At 39.6% G+C, this 18,284-nt stretch overlaps 1 protein-coding gene across 5 annotated transcripts in view; it reads right to left on the reverse strand.

Moving 5' to 3' along the window:
- AREL1 (apoptosis resistant E3 ubiquitin protein ligase 1) overlaps nt 1-18,284 on the reverse strand; it is a 97,644-nt gene that overhangs the window by 18,515 nt on the left and 60,845 nt on the right. For 3 of the 5 annotated variants that reach the window (XR_006415291.1, XR_006415290.1, XR_006415292.1), the window contains exon 20: nt 16,084-16,173. The exons of 1 other annotated variant lie outside the window; for it this stretch is intronic. Coding sequence is in view for 1 of the 4 variants with exons in the window: in XM_044435939.1 (XP_044291874.1) it covers nt 16,170-16,173 (4 nt within the window). In the remaining 3 variants the exon portion in view is untranslated. Of the gene's footprint in view, nt 1-15,768; nt 16,174-18,284 lie in introns of those variants that run through there. One more of the 5 variants, XM_044435939.1, reaches the window with a different exon arrangement.

Below are 18,284 nucleotides of genomic sequence, written 5' to 3' on the forward strand. Positions count from 1 at the left end.
CCATTCAGCATTCCTGAAGCCATTTTCTACTTTAAAAAGGCTTAATTCTAAATTAAAATGATGAATGAACAGATAAGTATACATGCAGCCTTAAAACACTGTTGTATTTTAAGGAAGACAGATCACCTGAAGCACAGCAGGAGCAGCAAAACTGAAAACTTGATCCAGCATGCAAATCACTGGCAGTTGCAAAACCAGTTGGAAGTCAGGCTTACCCAAAGGCTAAAGAATCTGTTATTTCTCATTATGTTAACACTACATTATGTTACATGTTCACCCACATATTCTAGTAATGTCACCACTGATTGCTATTTCAGAAGTTGTCAAATTGCACATTCAGTGTTGTTGTTGTTGTTGTTGTTGTTATTACATTTCTATGCCGCCCCTTGCCGAAACCGGGGGGCGGCTTGTTCAGAAGGGCATGAAAGCAATGGCCTTTCTTCATTGTTTTTCTAGTATTCAGAAATATAATGCCACAGCCTGTGGAGGCTCTATTAACCCTAGATGAAATCTTTTTTCCACAGAACAAAGGTGTAAGCAAGCAAAGGATGCTGATGAAATATTACTTCTGTACCACATCTGTACTGCCACTCATTTTGATTTTCATGCTTATAGAGTGACACTGGTATCACAGTTAAGCAAGCATAACATTTTGATGATATGGCTTGATAATGCTATTTTCTTTGGGATCTGTCAGCACAAAGTCAGCATCCTGCCCTCATCCAACCAGGGTAAATGATGTATAAGAGTGTGTGGTTGGCTTTGTGTATCGGTCAAACATTTTTAAGCTACCTAGGTGAATGATTGTCACATGCTGGGGTGGGTAATCTCTCAAATAAGTATGCATTGTGTAAATAACTGCTTGCCAGCCAATTCTCTTTGATGAATCCTGATGATATAAGAAAATGTGAACATATTATGTCTCTCAATCAGCTGTACACCATTCATAATTTTAGACACTTCTTTCACGTACTTCCTTACAGTCTTTTCTTTGGGGAGGGAGGGCAAAATTCCTCAAATACACATACTCTTCCAAAGAAAAAATTTTCAAGCTGGAATTGCTTGAAAAATACCTTTTCTAGCCTACTGCAATATCCTTTTGCAGTTGGGTGTCCAGACAGGTACACAGTATTCTATATGTACCATAGGTGCACCACAGGTTCTGGAGAATCCTGCACACAAAACTGCAGCAAGCTACAAGACAGAGAAAGCTAAAGAATAGAGAGAGGTCTTGGAAGTGGATATCTTCTAAGACAAGAGAAAGAGTTTTCAGAGTCTAGAAGGCAGCAAAGATTCCTCCATTCTTCAGGCTTGATTATCATAGGCATGGCTTGAAGCATTTGCAATTATTTGAATCCCTCCTGCTGAAATAAAGACACACAGGAGCCTCAAGGCAGAATTCAAGGGATATTTCCAGTGACACTCATTGGCTCTCAGGTCACCTCCACTAGCTCTGTGAGATCCAATACAAATCCTCAGAGGCAAACCCAGCTTGGAAATGACCCAGCCAGAACACCAGACATGTGTCAGTGATGGTCTGCTGTCAAAACAATGAGTGTGAAAAGCTGTCCAGCAACTCCCAGTTTACAAGTTGGTGTTTGTTTACGTACATATTTCTTCTGCTTTCACTTAAGCAGGGCACCTCTGAGACACAGGGAGGGACAAAGGCAAAGGCCAGTTTTGTGGGTGTCTTAAGAGTTAGATGTTTTGGGAATAGTGTTCTCTAAACATACAGATTCATATTAGCAATGGTCTGGACCACACACTGTGGAAGCTGGTGCACAACTCTATATGTAAACATGTGAATACAAACGAGAGAGGAAACTGATGGGGAAGAGACTTTAAAAGTGGAAAAGCTTTCTGCAGTGGTATTTGTGAGTGAGACAGCACAAGTTGTAAAGTGATATGACTCGAATGAGCATCCAACTGCAGTTTTGAACAGCCGTTTCAAGTCATTCTTTGCTCAATAATCACAATAATCATGTGCCCTCTTAGCAATACTATCCATGTGCCAAGTTACAAATTTGCAAGTATGTACAAAGGAATTTTGTGGTTGTCCCACAATTCCTCATATGGATCCACCAAACTGTAGGCATCCACAAGCATTTTTCTGAAATGATTCTCACTTCCCTTTTTGTGTTGACATATTGATGTATGAAATATATGTGTACCTTGTCAGTTGGGATAAAAATGAAGAGTAAGATGCATGTAAAGTTTTGCATGTGTCTATTTAAAATAGTTGGCACCAGGAAATCAACCATTTCCTGTTCATTCTTTCCAAGAACTTTAAAGTTCCAGTTTGTACATTCAACCATCCTTTAGATTCAATAAATAATGTGTATATTTTTTATTCAGGTAACTGTACCCAGTGACAGGATAGAAAGTGAGGACCAAACCTTAGGGACTGACTTGACACCATTTCATGTTTGGTTTGATGTACTACCAGTTGGACTAGGATAATGCTTTTTGAAAAAAGCTGTTTTATTATTCAGCTAATTTATGTCATTTGAAAGTCATGAGGGCCCCATTTATATGGTCTTGTATTATTTCAATAGTAAAGCAGACAACTAACATTTCTCTTCCCTCCCCATGTCACCATTCCATGTTTTCAAAATGTTGTTTTGAAACAACAATAACCCTGTTTGCTAACCATGATCTTAAAAAATTCTTTGAGCATTTGTAATTTTAACACCCTTTAATTGTAGCACTAACATGACTACAGCAATAAGATGGAATTGGTTTCTTATATCCTCATCACTTGCCATTTTCTGGGTGGTAATTTTGGGGACCTCTGGACTTGGCCGCAAGGTTTAATCCTAGCTGTGCTATTGACTGCAACTGTCATCATCCCTTACCACTGGCTATGCTGGCTAAGGCTGATGGGAGTTGAAGTCCAACAATTCTGGAGGGCTGTAAGTCAACCACCCCTGCCTTGGTGCACTTTATGGATAGCTAATCTGCAGCATGCATACCATATTTCCCCCAAAATAAGACCATGTGTTATATTAATTTTTGCTCCAAAAGACACACTAGGGGTTATTTTCAGATGATGTCTTACTTTATCATGTACAGCAATCTACATTTATTCATGTACAAAAATATACATTTATTCAAATACAGTCATGTCATCTTCTTCTGGAACATCATCATAACTCTCCAAACCCCAAATTGTGTTGCAATGGACATACTAAATGCGTCCGTCTGGCTGACGATCTTAACTGGGGCTTATTTTTGGGGTAGGACTTATATTATGAACATCCTGAAAAATCATGCTAGAGCTTATTTTCCAATTAGGTCTTACTTTTGGGGAAGCAGGGTAGGATCTGCAAGTGGCAAATACAGCAGTGGACCAAGACAGCAGGAACTGGCCCAGCAGTCCTCAAAGATGGCAGAGCAGCAGACCTATGTTGCTGACTGTCACAGCTATACTGTGCTGCTGCCTGTTCCCCAGCTCTGGAGGCCAGGCTTTGGAGAGCGAGAGTGGACCTGTAGTATGCAGACAGCTAGAGGATGCTGGGGCCAGCTAGGACTCTTGGCACACTGGTTCCCACCCTGTGACAAGAGAAAAAGTACACCAAAACCCACCTGGAGAGGTCTGCATACCTGAAATGAAATGACTTTAGTCTGAACAGAAGAAGTGCTAAGAGCCCAGGTGACTGGGAACTCTCCAAAAACTGACGAGTCCTGCACAGTAGGGAATGGTGCCAGAACTAAAAGTAGCATTCAAAAGCACAGCTTGACAAGGAGGAATACAGAATGTTCCTTTTCCAGGTCCCCAATAACAGCCTGGACCTCTGCAATCTTAAGGGAAGGAACTACAACATTTCCCTTGCTAGTAGACTCAACAGAGAGAAAGGCTGCTCAAAAGAACAAACTATGGAGACAGTGATGACAGCCCAGAGTGTGGTGAGGAAATTATAATGACAAATGCAGGAGTGCCTATTAATTCACATCAAATACACTGTGCTCCAAATACAAATGCCACTAGATTAATCCTCAGATAGTCCTTCCTGTAACCAAATAACTGAGAATGACAGTTCTTCAAGTTACTGAGAAAGTTCAGTATATGGATGGCTCAGCATAACAGGGGCCATAGCAGAAGGGAAAGAGTGTATCATGAAGCTGCTCTTAAGAGCTGCACAAACAGTTCAAACCAACAGAGACTCGTTCTGTAGGTCACACAGAGGTTTATACTGCAACCACAAAAATTTCCTTTTAGAAAAATCAAGTATCCCACAAAACCTAGTAAATTAGGAGGTCACAAACCAGTGAAAGTTTGCAGCAGCTCATCTCAATGAAATCAAACCAATACATTTTTCTTACTAAGAGAAGCCAAGCAATACCAGCCTTAGTTAAATGAACAGCTTATTGTGCCTCTACCAAGTTCTAATACAAAATTTCATAAAGATGTTGATTAGGATAGCAGGCTTGCTGTGCCTGAAAATTATAGTTTTGTGGGTGATGTAGCCTTGCTAATGTTCATCATTGTGACTGATTGTTGTTACTTCTCAATTAAGTTGTGTGGCTCCAGAGCACAACTTGGTTAATGAGTTCAACATGGATGGCTATTTGGCCATCTTTCTACCCATTCTGCAGTCTTTTGCCTGGAGGATAAGAAAAAATATCATATCAGAGCATCAGCTTAAACTATTTGAGGATAGTTTTGCACAGTGGCTAAAGGAAAAACTATGCCTACTTGCAGAATTTTACCATCCTTGTTCCACAAGGCTTGTATATGCTGGATGGAATTATGAAACTTGTAGTAAAGAACTTCTGGAGGGCAGCACTTTGGGAAAAGCAGCCATAAATGAATCCATATAAATCCATCTAAATATATAATAATTTGCCATTGCAGCATTCATTTTATCTAGCTGGTACGAGAATGTTGCAATAGATTCCAGGAGTTCTCAGCTATGGTGTCATGTAGAACTGGAATGTACAGCTTGTGATCTCACTCCACCCTGTTTTTGTCTTATAATTAGCATTATTCTAACCATTGGCTATGCTGACTGAGACTGATGGGAGTTGTAGGCCAAAACATCTGGAGGAGCCAGAAGTTGCCCACCCCATTATAGGGTATCAGAAGTCAAGCTAAGAAAGTTTTGTTCTCACCCTCAGACAGTATTATGGACATTTGACTACTCTAGCCAAACACATGGTAAAGTTGTATGTGACCTAACTGTAGCTGCCAGCTGATCTTGTGCTTCTCTTTTTATCAGCTTTTCCAGTGTTTGGGGCCATCTGCATTACCTAAACAAGAAAAACAGTCTCTCAATAATGAGGTGGTGCCAACAGTGACTTTACCAGCTTTCATACCTCTCCTGATCTGGAATCTAAAAAGGACAGAACAGTTGTGAAGAAAAGGCAGTTATTAGGCAGTACTAACATTTACTTAGTTTTCAAAAGACTATTCAGTAACATTTCTTCAGGACTCAATACTGTTGCTGTTGCAGTCCTCTCTAAGGACTTCTTTTACCCAGGACAAATTCCTTAAACTGCCAGCCCAGCCAAATACCCTTACAGCTTCAGATCCAGCATGTAGCTCTTCCTATTGTATATCCAGCTGCTTGAATTGTATGAGTGTGATAGTTTCCTTCTCTGGTTTTTCTCATTCACTTCTAATCTCTTCCCCCCTCTAAATGAATTCCTGTCAGCCATTTGTGTCACCAATATAACTCTTCCACATGTGAAAGACCACATGGGTACAAAGCTACCACTTGTGCTTTCAGACACTTAGAAGGGTTTGGAAAGTTCTCTGTTGCTGGGCTTTGGGAAAGCAAGTCCAAAGCAGCTTCCCTGCTCCCTTCTTTCCTAGGTCCAGGCTGAAGGGGTGGCAGGGACCTTGGCAATAGGGCTCAGGAATTCTCCAAGCAGCTGGGCAGACTAGAGTGTGTCAGGAGGTTCATCTTGACTGGGAGCAGCCTTTTTTTCTGGAAGGGAAGGGCTCCACCAACAGGAAATGCAAGCTCCAGCCCCAGGGTCTTGTAGCAACCAAAGGCTAATTCTTTGCTCGTTGTCAACTGTTGTCAACTGTCAAAACCTGGGTCATTTTTGCCATTTCCCAAATGTTATTTTCTACCTCGTTAGAAAGCCCAACCACTACAAAAGGATTGTCTGATTCTCCCTTCAGAATGTCATGCAAGCCTTTGACAGAAACCAAATAAGGCCTCAGGCCTACTCAGAGAAATCATTACCTCACAGAGGCTACCCAAAGCAGAATTAAGAACTAAAACCATTAGACCCAATGTATTTCTGAATGCAGGCATTCAGAAACTTCCTCCTATTCTTGAAGCCCTGCTCATTTGCCTCCACGAGTTTGCCTCAGGTAGCCTTGCATCTTACTTTACAAAGAACAGTTCTCACTTGAAGGTGTTGTCTGGTTAAAGTACTGTTCACTCATTCATTCACATTTAAAGATTTTTAAAAGGCTAGGGAACTCCAAGAAGGGAAAACAGCGACTTTGAAGTTGCTCTTCAGTTGGTAGTACCTGGTCAGCAGATTGAGTAGAGCCAAGTCACAGTTGTCCCCATTCTGGTGAGGTGTATTTAAATGTTAGCAATTTCTTCTGAATTTGCAAAATTAGTGCAAATTATTCAAATTAGTGTTTTCAGTTTAGTGAAGCATGTCCTCTTTTAATGGCAGTGTATAAGGGACCACCTTATTGTGACCCATAGGATCATACAATTGTAGAGCTGGAAGGGGCCATGAAGGCCAGCAGGTCCAACCCCCTGCAGTTGCAGAACACCAATTTGCACTCAAATGGCTGTCCAGTTTCTTTTTGAATATCTCTAGTGGGGGAGAGCCCATCACTTCTCTAGGCAACTGGTTCCACTGTCGTATTGCTCTACAGTGAGCCTGAATCTGAGTTGTCACAACTTGAGCTGATTATTTCATGTCCTGCACTCTGGTATGAGCAAGAAGAGATCTTGACAGCCTTTCAGGTACTTATACAGTGATATCAAGTCCCCAGCTCAGTCTTTTCTCAAAGCTGAACATACCCATTTCTCTCAGTCTCTCCCCACAGGGCAGTGTTTCTAAACCCTGGATCATTTTTGTTGCCCTCCTTTGAACCCTTCTAATTTGTCTGCATCTTTCTTAAATCATGGTGCCCAGAACTGGACACAGTTTTCTAGATGACATCTGAATAATGAAGAGTATAGGGGAATTATTACTTCTCATGATTTGGAAGTAATACTTCTATTAATGCATTCCAAAATAGCATTTGTCCTTTTGTGGCCACATCACATTGTTGGCTTATATTTAGCCTGTAGTCCACAGTAACTCCAAGGTCTTTTTCTTGTTCAGTTCTGTCGAGCCATGTTTTCCCCACCTTGTATTGATGCATTTGGTTTCTTTTTCCTAGGTGGAGGAATTGGCATTTGTCCCTACTGAATCTCATTTTGTTGCTTATAGCCCAGTATTCAAGCTTATCAAATCATTTATTAAAATGTTGAAGAGTACTAGGCATAGGACTGAACCCTGCAGCACCCCACTAGTTACCTTTCTCCAGTTTAAGACGGTGCCATTGATAATAATTTTGTGTCCAATTTAGCAACCAATTCTGGATCCACCCTATAATTTTTCCATCAAGTCCACTTTTTGCTACTTTGCTTATCAGGATGTTGTGGGGCATTATGTTGAAAGCTTGGATAAATTCAAGGTAGATTATGTCCACAGTGTTTCCACTGTCCATTTGGGAGGTTACTTTGTCAAAAAATGAGATTAAATCAGTCTCATTAGTCCCATACTAAAAGCAAAAATACAACCTAAGTAGAAACTGGAGAAATGCACTCCATTTCTCCACTTCTTCAAGCTAACTAAAAAAGAAAGGAAAACTGAGCCCATCAATGCTTCCCTTGCCATTTCATTCTTACCTCTCCACCTTCTCTAAGAGCTCAGGTAGGGAAAACAGAAGGAGTGTTGTGTTGCTGCTGCTACAGTCTGCTCCTTGAAGCTCATCTCTTCTTTGCCTTCAGCTTAAGCATGGACATGGAAGCTAGTCAAATTGCTCTTTTCTGCTTTTTCTCCTACTCCATATTCCCCTTCTCATGACATGTGACTTAGTTCATTGGATCTACCTATCACCTTCATACAGACTGAATCAGGTCTGGCCCATAGGACATCCTTTCCTAATCAATCATTCCCACATTTCAAGTTAGGATGAGAAATCCTTCTGCAGTAACCTGGAGGAAAAATTATGAATGTATAAGGTAAAGCTAGTGGAAGCTTTCTATATAGCTGTGTACGTCATTAAAAACAATAACAATGAGGAATGTCTGTGGCAAGAGCAGCACTGAGATCACCAAAAATCAAAACATAACCTCAGTTACTTAACTGAAGTAGGAAAATTACTTAACGCATTTGTGAATACAAAAGCTATTGTTGTTACTTTTATGCACCAACAAGTCTTAGGGTTCAATGAAAGCCCTCCAAAATGTACTGTCCTTCTCAGCCTGCACTCATCTCTTGCAAACCCAAGGCTCTGGCTTCCTTTATGGAACCAATCCGTTTCATACTTGTTTTTCCTCTTTTTTATGCCTCCAACATTCCCTAGCATGATTGTCTTCTCCAGTGAGTCATGCCTTTTCATGATGTGCTGAAAGTACAACAGCTTAAGTTTCATCATTTTTGCTTTCAAGGAAAGTTCAGGCTTGATATGATCTAGAACTACTTTTTTATCTTTCTGTTGGTCCAGGGTATTATTTATTTAATTATTCTTTATTAAATACATTTTTATATCACCCAACAACCCAAAGATTCTCTGGGTAGTTAACAACACGATACAATAAAACAGTAAAGCCTATTAAAATCACTAAAACAACCAATAAACAAGGCCTCCATTGCTGTATTAAGTTAAAAACATAGGTACAGGGAAACAATCCAACAAGGTCACCCTGACCATAATCAAGTTAAAAATACAGGCACGTTATAAGATACAATATTAAAACTAACATTCAACTATTACAATATCTGGACAATAAGAAGGCTTTCACCTGGTGCCAGAAAGAAAAAAGAGTAGGTGCCAGGCATACCTTTTTGGGGAGCTGATTCCATAAGTGGGGTGTCACAACCAAAAAGGCCCCTCTTCTGCTTGCCACCCTCCTTATTTCTGTCAGAGGGGGCTCTCTAAGAAGGACCTCAGCAGATTATCTTCAGGCCCAGGTACGTACATATGAGAAGAGGCATTCCTTCAGACAAGCTGGACCCAAGCTGTTTAGGGCTTTAAATGTTAGTATAAGCACTCTGAATTGATCTGGACATTAACTGGCAACCAGTGCAGATGAAGAGGACTGGCATGATGTGATCTTATGGCCCAGTCCCCATTAGCTGCCCCATTGCCCTATTTTGGATCAAATGAAGTTTCTGGACCATTTTCAAAGGCAGCCCCATGTAGAGCACATTGCAGTAGTTCAAACAAGAGGTTGCCAGTGCATGGATTACTGTAGCTAGCCTTTCCTGTAGCACCAAGCAAAGCTTTCCTCCAGCATTTATGTAAAATGATAGTAACTGTTTTGTTAAATCTGTTCCATTTTGAGAAAAGAAAATATCTAATTATGAAAAAGGTATTACTCTATTTTTCCATCTATAAGATGCCCCCATGTATAAGAAGCCCCCCACTTTTCTTACCATCTCTGAGTGAGCAAGCTGCTCCTGCGCACACATGCACACTGCCTCACCGCCTCCCCACACCCACACCTGCGCCAGTCGCCCCCCCGAGCACACCCACGTCTGTGCCAGTCACTCCCCACAAGCGCGCCCATGCCAGTCTCCCTGCCCAGCGCACCTGCGGTTCTTCTCTCAGCCCCCCCATGTATAAGATGCCCCTCCATTTTTAGGTAAATATTTTAAAGAAATCATATCATCTTATACATGGAAAAATATGGCAACTAATATCTTTTATGCATGTATTTTGTCTCTTATCTTTCTGCTTATAGTAAAAAAGACAAAGCAGTTCATAATGTAATCAAAACCATTCAAAACACTGACTAGCCAATAAAAACTACGTGACAGAAAAGAAAAAAGAAAATAGTAATATCACATATAGGGATCTCTCTCAGGAGACTACAAGAATGAGTCAACAATGTGACCCTGCAGAAGTATAGGTGAGTATCAGAATACAACATAAGAAGGGAGAGCCTCATTGCCTTAAAGATTCTTATCTCACCTGCTGAAATCCTATATTGCAATTAAGATCAGAAGACCCCAGAAGGGAGCAGGCCCTGATGGCATTTTCTTCCTAAGCACTTGTATCAAATATTATACAAGGAATGGTCAAATAAAAATTAACCCAGGGCAAGAAAAGGCAACTGGCTGATAGAGTATATCATAACATTTTAGTCCAGTCTAAATTTTGCAGAGGACTTGAGTGGGAAAAAATGGGGTTATAGTTTTTCTTGCACAACACAATGAAACATGTCTGCCCACTAACATGAAAAGTATTCCATTATATTGAGCAGAATGAATTTCTGCAGCTTCTTTCCTCCAGTGGGTTGGAGGAAAAGAATGGTGGTCATGAATTTTAATTGCAATGTAGATGTATTGTCTAGCTTTGGATGTAGTATGAGAAATTAAGTTGTGAGCACCTAGGTTTTTTTTGGGGGGGGGAGGGTTGTTTCTTCATGGTTAATTACCATATCAGAAGCTGGGTCTTCTTTGTGGTTAATTACCATATCATGAATACCATGTATTCATCCTTCTAGGCTGAACTAAGGGATGCAGAAGTGAAGACAGAAATGATGCCAAACTTTCAACACAACAACGCTGTTGTCTGTCCACAGGAATTTAAACATTATTGGTAGATACAGAAATACGCTAAGCCCAAAAGGCAAACAAAAAGACTACGCAACACTGAAGCTGGAAACAGATATGATAGTAGGGGGTTTGCTATTGCTACACATGCTGAAATAGCAGATACAGCTCTTGGGATACATTATTGAGGGGTTTTAAAACATCAAAAGGATTAAAGATTTTATACTCTAGCAAAATGGCTTACAAGCAATTTAATAACAAAGACAAGACCTGGGTATTTCAGCTGTCTTCTTTCTCTCAGCCCTTGAACGCTGCTTGAACTCTTTCACAGCACAAACCTTGTTTGTTACTTGGAAGTAATTCTCACTGGTTGGATACACATGTCATGACAAGAAACCCTATGTGATTTCTATGTTGTGCAGTTTTTATCCTAGATGTGCCTGACAGACAATTCAGTGGTTTTTCCTTCAGCATGGCTTCCACCCTCCTCACTCAGTCCTCCCACTGTTGAAATGTATTTTTATTTATTTTATTTTATTTATTTATTTAAACATTTTTATGCTGCCCCATTCGCCGAAACCTCGGGGCGGCTCACAACAATACAAATGTATCCCATCAACTACCATATCTGAAATTCAATTCTGTGCTGGACGGATGGAGTAGCTCCTGCAGCATGGACATTCTTTCCAGAGGACTCAGTGGTAGCATCGTGGAAATCACTATACTGGGTTTGGACAATCAGAGAAGCCATGGTGAAGTGTGGAAACCATGGAATGGGCCATTGTTTCTTATCATGCTTTCTAAAAAAATAAACATACCATGGTGAAACACCACAACAGGGTTTGGAAGACACACAATCCTATGGCAGAAACGCCCAGGACTTTTCATGTCATGCAGACCCACCCATTATGTTGACTGAGGCTTACTCCTTAATAAGCATCTTAGTTTTGCAACCGGTAGATTTCTACTGGGAAATAATAGGTCTATTTCTGAATTTTTCAGTTATTTTTTCAATATAATTTTTATTACTGTGGTGCATGCAGACCTATATAAGGAGTGTTTATATTTAGTGGACTGAAAGTGTGCTGACCATTTTGGAGGTTTGCACACTTTTAATAGCACAAAAAGGCTTTAAGGGACTGATTTCCTTACTTGATATAGCATCTAAATATTACATAATGACAACCCTCCTCAAAGAACCTATTAGGGTGCATTTCACTGTCATTAAGTTGTCCTTGGTTCCATGACTACTAAGATTAAACAGTACATATGCTTTAAATCAAAGTGAAGGGAAGCCCAGATTATGTCTCTTTTCCCAGGTCTGTAATTCAGAATCAAAGCACTTACCTGAAATTGCTCTTGAAGATCATTTTAGAGGAATCCCTATATTTGCAGAGGGTTGAATCTTAACCTAGGAACACAATTAGTTCTAGCATGGGCCTCCTGATAATTTGGAGGTCTGTGTCTCTGGCCAAGTATACCTGTTTGCTCAAGTCCATCGCTACTGTAGAAGACAAAGGTAAATCACAGAAAATGCTCAATTTTGTTTAGTTCATCATTGCCCATCTTTTTGTCAGTTGGCTTCAGAATGAAACTAGAAGTAAATCTAACACTAGATTTGTATTATCAAAAATATTTCACATTAATTGGCACAGGTGTGTGTGAGATGGAATCTACTCCAAAACACTCCCAGTTCAGTGTTTTGCTCTACTGCTGGTTGCAGTCCCAGCAACTGCTGCTGGTTGTCATTTTTTCCACAGGTGTTTCCAGAATATTGCATCCTTACCTGGGGGGTTTTCTACACATGGCATCCCTACTTTCAGTTTTGACAGGTTATTTAGTCAGTGATGTGGCACAAGTTTTGCTTCAGTGTCTAACCAATATTTCAGCCAGTCTTTTCTTTTCAAGCAGGGAAAACACAGCATTTATTTATGAAAGGGAAATATAATTTGATTTCGTTTTGTGTATTTTTCATACTTTGTCATATCACAGGATATCACCTAGAGGTTATATAATGGAAAAGCAAAAAAAAAAAAAAAAAAAAAGCTGGGGGGTGGGGGAAGCTGAGATTAGACATAATGGAAAAGTGTTAGATACTGTTTTAGAGTACTTCTGGGAGGAAAACAGTGGCCAACAGCCACCCAGAGGTACACCACTGCTGTCAATTTTGCTGGCTTTCACGTCTATATTCTTAAAACAGCGAACCCATCTTCAGGGCAAAGATGCAGTGTTGCAGGGGCAAGAGATTTTTACACAGCATTAATTTGTACATATTTTAACTGCTAAGGCTGAGTTAACTTACCATTACTTACTTTCTTCTTAAAGGAACAAAACTCAATTTTCGTAACCAGAAGCAGCTTCAGTCAACAAAACTTAGCTGTATACCGATGTTATGCTACCTAGTTAATAACTTCTAAATGTCCTGATGTGTTCCAGTCTAATGAAATTCTCTGGTTCTTAGCCAGACTAGTGGAGAGATAAAAATTAAATAGTCTTCCTGAAACATGTATAAATAAACTGTGTTACAGGTGAAAACCCATGTGATGCAGTGATTAAGAATGCTGGACTGGGAGCTGGAAGACATGGGTTCTAGTCCCCACTCAAATCCGGAAGCTTGCTATATGACATTGGTCCAGTCACAGACTCTCAGCCTAACCCAACATATAGATTTATTGTTCTGAAGATAAAATGAAGAGGAGAAGGAAAATCATGTCAGCCATTTTGGTTCCTTGTGAGGAAAAAAAAGTGGGATATAAATATAATCAATAAATAAAGAGGAAGAGAGTTAGGTATAAATGTTATAATTGACTGTCAAATGTCTTGCCTCTTTGTAATCTCTGGAACTTGTGAGAATTGATAGTTCCATGTTATACTTTCCCCAAATCTCTTTTCCTCTATTGAATGTAGTGATAGACAAATTCTCCTTGGCCTAGCTTTTGGAAGTAGCACCATATTTATTAAATTTATTGGATAGTACTTTAAAAAACTTCATCTAAGATGTCATCTACACTGATGACATCATGATAGATACGTTGGCTATTGTTACTTGGGAACTATTTCTACTATAGCATTTCAAGCAGAAATCTCTTTCCATACAACACACAGTTGGATGCCCTTGAGATGCTATTCATACTATAGTATCTCAAGCAGAAATCTCTCTCCATTCAACACTCAGTTGGGGACAAAAGTAGATTTTACATTTGCATGATAGACAGATGGCAGAGCTATAGATGATCTTCTATCTTGCAAACCATGTTATTATTGCAAAGGTAAACATGACTGTCAAAAATGGGTTCTGTTGAAAGACTGTAGATATTATGGAATGTCACCTCCATTCTAGAAAATTATTCTATGAAACAAAAGAGGAAAGGAGAACAACTCTGAAACAATGATCAGATAAATTATTAAGAAGCTACATGGAAGGAAATAGTCAAAAGATAAGTAGAATGCAAGGGAGATGACCAGAATTAGTTACTCATATTTGGAACAAAAATCCACAAGGTTCTAAAAGTCATCTTACTGTTACTGCAACCTGCATAGGAGGAATCAGGAAGGCTTTTGTACGAAGACATTTTATTTAAGCACTTTAAGACAATTGAAAGGAACAAAACCTTTTTATTTAAATGTCATTTTAATTGTTGAATTTATTTATTGATTTTATATTTATGCCGGGATGTCTCCAGATTTTTATGTATTTTTATGTAATTGTATAGTTATTTATTTGTATTGGAAGCCGCCCTGAGGCTTTTGCGAATGGGGCAGCATACAAGTGTTCCAAATAAATAAATAAATAAAATCTGTCCCTCATCTAGATGCTGGAGTAAGTAGGAAGAGATAATCCCTAACACAGTGTACCTAAGCCTATTGCTTTGTTGTTGTTGTTATGTAGCATCAAGTCGTCTTTGACCTATGGTGCCTATGAATGAAAACCTTCCAAAATGCCCTGTCCATGACAGCTCCATTCAGCTCAGTTCAAGGCTGTGGCTTCCTTTATGGATTCAATCCATCTTACATTTGGTCTTCCGTTTTGTCCTCTGCCTTCAACTTTCCCTAAAAATGATTGTCTTTTCCAGAGAGTCTTGCCTTCTCTTGATGTGTCCAAAGAATCACAGTGTTGTCATTTTTGCTTCTAGGGAAAGTTCTGTTTGATTTGATCTCAGACCTACTTGTTTGTCTTTCTGTCAGTCCAGAGTATTTGCAAAGCTCTCCTCCAGCATCAGTTTTCTTCCTATCAGCTTTCTGCACATTCCAGTTTTCACACCCATAGATTGTGAGTAGGAATACAATAGTTTATATGATCTTGACCTTAATCTCCATTAAAACATCCTTACACTTGATGATTTTTTCTAGTTCATTAATGCCTTTCCAAGTCTCCATCTTTGAAATTTTTTGGCTACACTCTCCCTTTGAACTGACATCTGAGCTGAGGTATGTGAAATCTTTCAAAATTTTGATTTCCTCATTATCAACTGTAAAGTTTTATAATTCTTCTGTGAACATGATTTTTTAATTGCTAGTACTTTCTCTTATATAAGAGACTACCAAAACGAAGTGCAAAGTATACCAATTGGGATCTGAAGTATGTGTGAAGCAGGGATAAGAATCATGCCACAAAGATAAAATTTATTTTAAAAAAAGAATCATGCCACAAAGGAGATGCAAATAGCCTTCTGAACCCCTTCTACAGCAAAAGATCCTTTGTACTTTTGATGTCTTTTGACAACTCACTTTCTGACAGCTGTCAAGAGCAAGCAAAGTGGAGGGAAAAGTATTTGGGAATGTCTTCAGGGCAATGCCAATGGTTCTTTTCCAGTGGGAGAAAGTACCTCCCCAACATTGCCCCAGACAGGGGTTCAAATCCTGCATGTGCACAACTGCATCGTGTGTGTGTGTGTGTGTGTGTGTGTGTGTGTGTGAGAGAGAGAGAGAGAGAGAGAGAGAGAGAGAGAGAGAGAGAGAGAGAGATCATGTGCACATGCAATTTTTTTTAAAGGTTGGGCAGAGCCCATGGCACTTTGAAGAGACTGCCTGATAACATTGAAAGCTCAGGTATTGACAGGGCATATTAGGATCTTTTGATAGGGACATGTGCATATAGAAATATATTTCCCCAACCGAAAGCATGGGTAGCCCTGTCAAAACCCCCATTTTAATAGGAAGCCTGAGCTTTGACAGCTAGCTCTCAAAACTCCATGCCTGTTAAAGGAGTGGCTCCCATGTTCTTATTTTCCTAAGAACCTAGAATCTCAGAAAAGGATGGGAAAGATGTGGGCTACTGAGAAAAGTCATGCCCAGCCATTAAAAAAAAAAAAAAAAAAAAATAGAAGCTCTCACCACCAGCAGCGATGATCTACTGACCAGTCTCTTTCACAAGCAAAGATCATTTGGAGTTTTGCCATCTCTTGACAATTTATCATTTGTCAGCTGTTGGGAAATGCAAAGTAAATAATAACCCATGATGAGTCTGATCATCTTTCGGAAACACTATGGCTTTTCCCCCTTAACAGCACATACCATGTAGCTTTTCTTTAGAGTGGGTTGACATGTTGTGCAAACCCGCCCAGACATAAAGATGGTGTTTCAAGGTGGTCCATCACTGACACTAACAACCATTTAATCCATGGATGAGATTCTTAAGCTTTTGCATGCTCAGATGCTTTCAGATGAGAGAGAAATTTCATCCAAGAAAATGATGTGGATATGTTTAAGTCATATTTTGCATCTTGCTTAAGCTATCTGGAAAGATCAGTTTGCAAATCCTGGGATGGTTAAATCAGTGTATCAAGGAACACTGCTGGTGATATATTACTATTATTATAAATTATCATTAGTTGCCTTCTCAAATTATAGAGAAAAAAAATTGTCTCCTTTGATGAACACTAATCTGATGACATTGCAGATCTTGTTCCATTTCCAAAAGCTTTATTTCTAACCTGTATGTCTACAGAACTATCCCTATTTAAAATAAGAGAAAATAGTCATTTCCAAAGTGGTATAAAGACAGAAACTCCTCAGTTCTATCTCCTGGGATAAGGAGGGCCTCTTCTATGTCTGGGGCATGGAGAAGAATACAAAGAAGGGGGTGGAGTAATTAGTCCCCTAGAAGACAATATAGGAAACTGTGGGGACGTGTCTCCTCTGGCGAGCACAAAGATGCCTGGTGCTACAAAGTGTATTGTGCTAGGAAACTGCTTGTCTCTGAGGAAAATCCTGGAAACAATCCATCCTGAAGAGGTTAGGAGAGGAATGTGGAGCTCCTGGGAGCTTTTGTATGGATTGTTTTTCCATGAACACAATTTTTTCTAGGTGGCCCCAGGAGCAATACCCCTCCTGTCTTCCAAAGGGGTTCTATCACACTATGCTGCTGGGAAAGGCGAGCCAATATTTAGTACAATAGAGTCTTACACAATACATGATTGTAGTCCCTTTTCATGTGCAGAAATAGAGGTTTGACCCTAACAACAAGTGGCAACCAAAGACGAAGGCCACTGTAGCCTCATTGACCAGGGAAAACCCATACTTGAACCCACTCTGTCAGAAACCCACAAAGACTATGGGGAAATGACAGCTGGGCCTTATGGGAAACTGGTCCAGAAGAGTCTCACAAAATTAAAACTCAGAGGCTGTAATTCAGCCTCTGAACTCCCATTGAAATTTCGTCTGAGTGAAGACTGGTTTTGGTCAATATGATAAAATGATAAACACAGTGATGTGTTTTATTGATGTGAATATATGAACTATATGTATCTTAAAACAGTTACTGCACTATGCTTATGGAATTTAAGCTATTAGAATAAGCCCCTGAAATGTCAGATCTCTTCTTCTCTTCAAAGATCCTGTTTTGACTTTTTATAAAAACCTATTCACATGCATTGTGAGCACCCTTTTATTTACTTTTAAAGTACATTATCTAAATGTTTTGCATTTGCAATTCTTATTTCAACTGTTACAGAAAATATGTGCACTGATCGAAAACCTTGAAAAACACACAGGAGAGCAAGCTAGAGTGCTTCTCGCTTTCCAACCATTCTCTGAAGTACCAGGGGCCAAATGCTGCAGAAACATAATGCATCGCTCCCAACCCTAACTATCTCAGCATATATGTGACCAAAGAATGTGGCAGCGCTCTCACACATAGATATCTTGGAAATTTTGACCAAACTGCTAGGTGGTAAAGGGAATTAAGCATTATGCAAGAGTGCTTCCAGATAAAGGGCTGCTATTGCTAACACTCAAGAGCCATTCTGCAGCTATTCCTTCAGTCTCTCCTTAACAGATTTTCTGCAGTAAGGAAAAAGATGGAAGAAGCATGGGAAAAATTCATAACCATCATATCTTGAAGACAACTTTGTTTGAACTACCCCCATGCATTTTTATGAATAATAGCCCTGTCTGGAAGCACTTTTTATTTTTGGTTTGCTATGCTTTAAAATTTTCATCCTTAAGGGTTTTCCTTCTTTCATTATGGGATGAAATAATTTATGTGATCAGATCCTTGATATTTTAATTTAGTTCTGCCATTTTGATCTGGAGGC

Source organism: Varanus komodoensis, unplaced genomic scaffold, assembly GCF_004798865.1.
Source record: "Varanus komodoensis strain SLA01 unplaced genomic scaffold, ASM479886v1 scaffold3, whole genome shotgun sequence".
Classification (NCBI taxonomy): domain Eukaryota; kingdom Metazoa; phylum Chordata; class Lepidosauria; order Squamata; family Varanidae; genus Varanus; species Varanus komodoensis.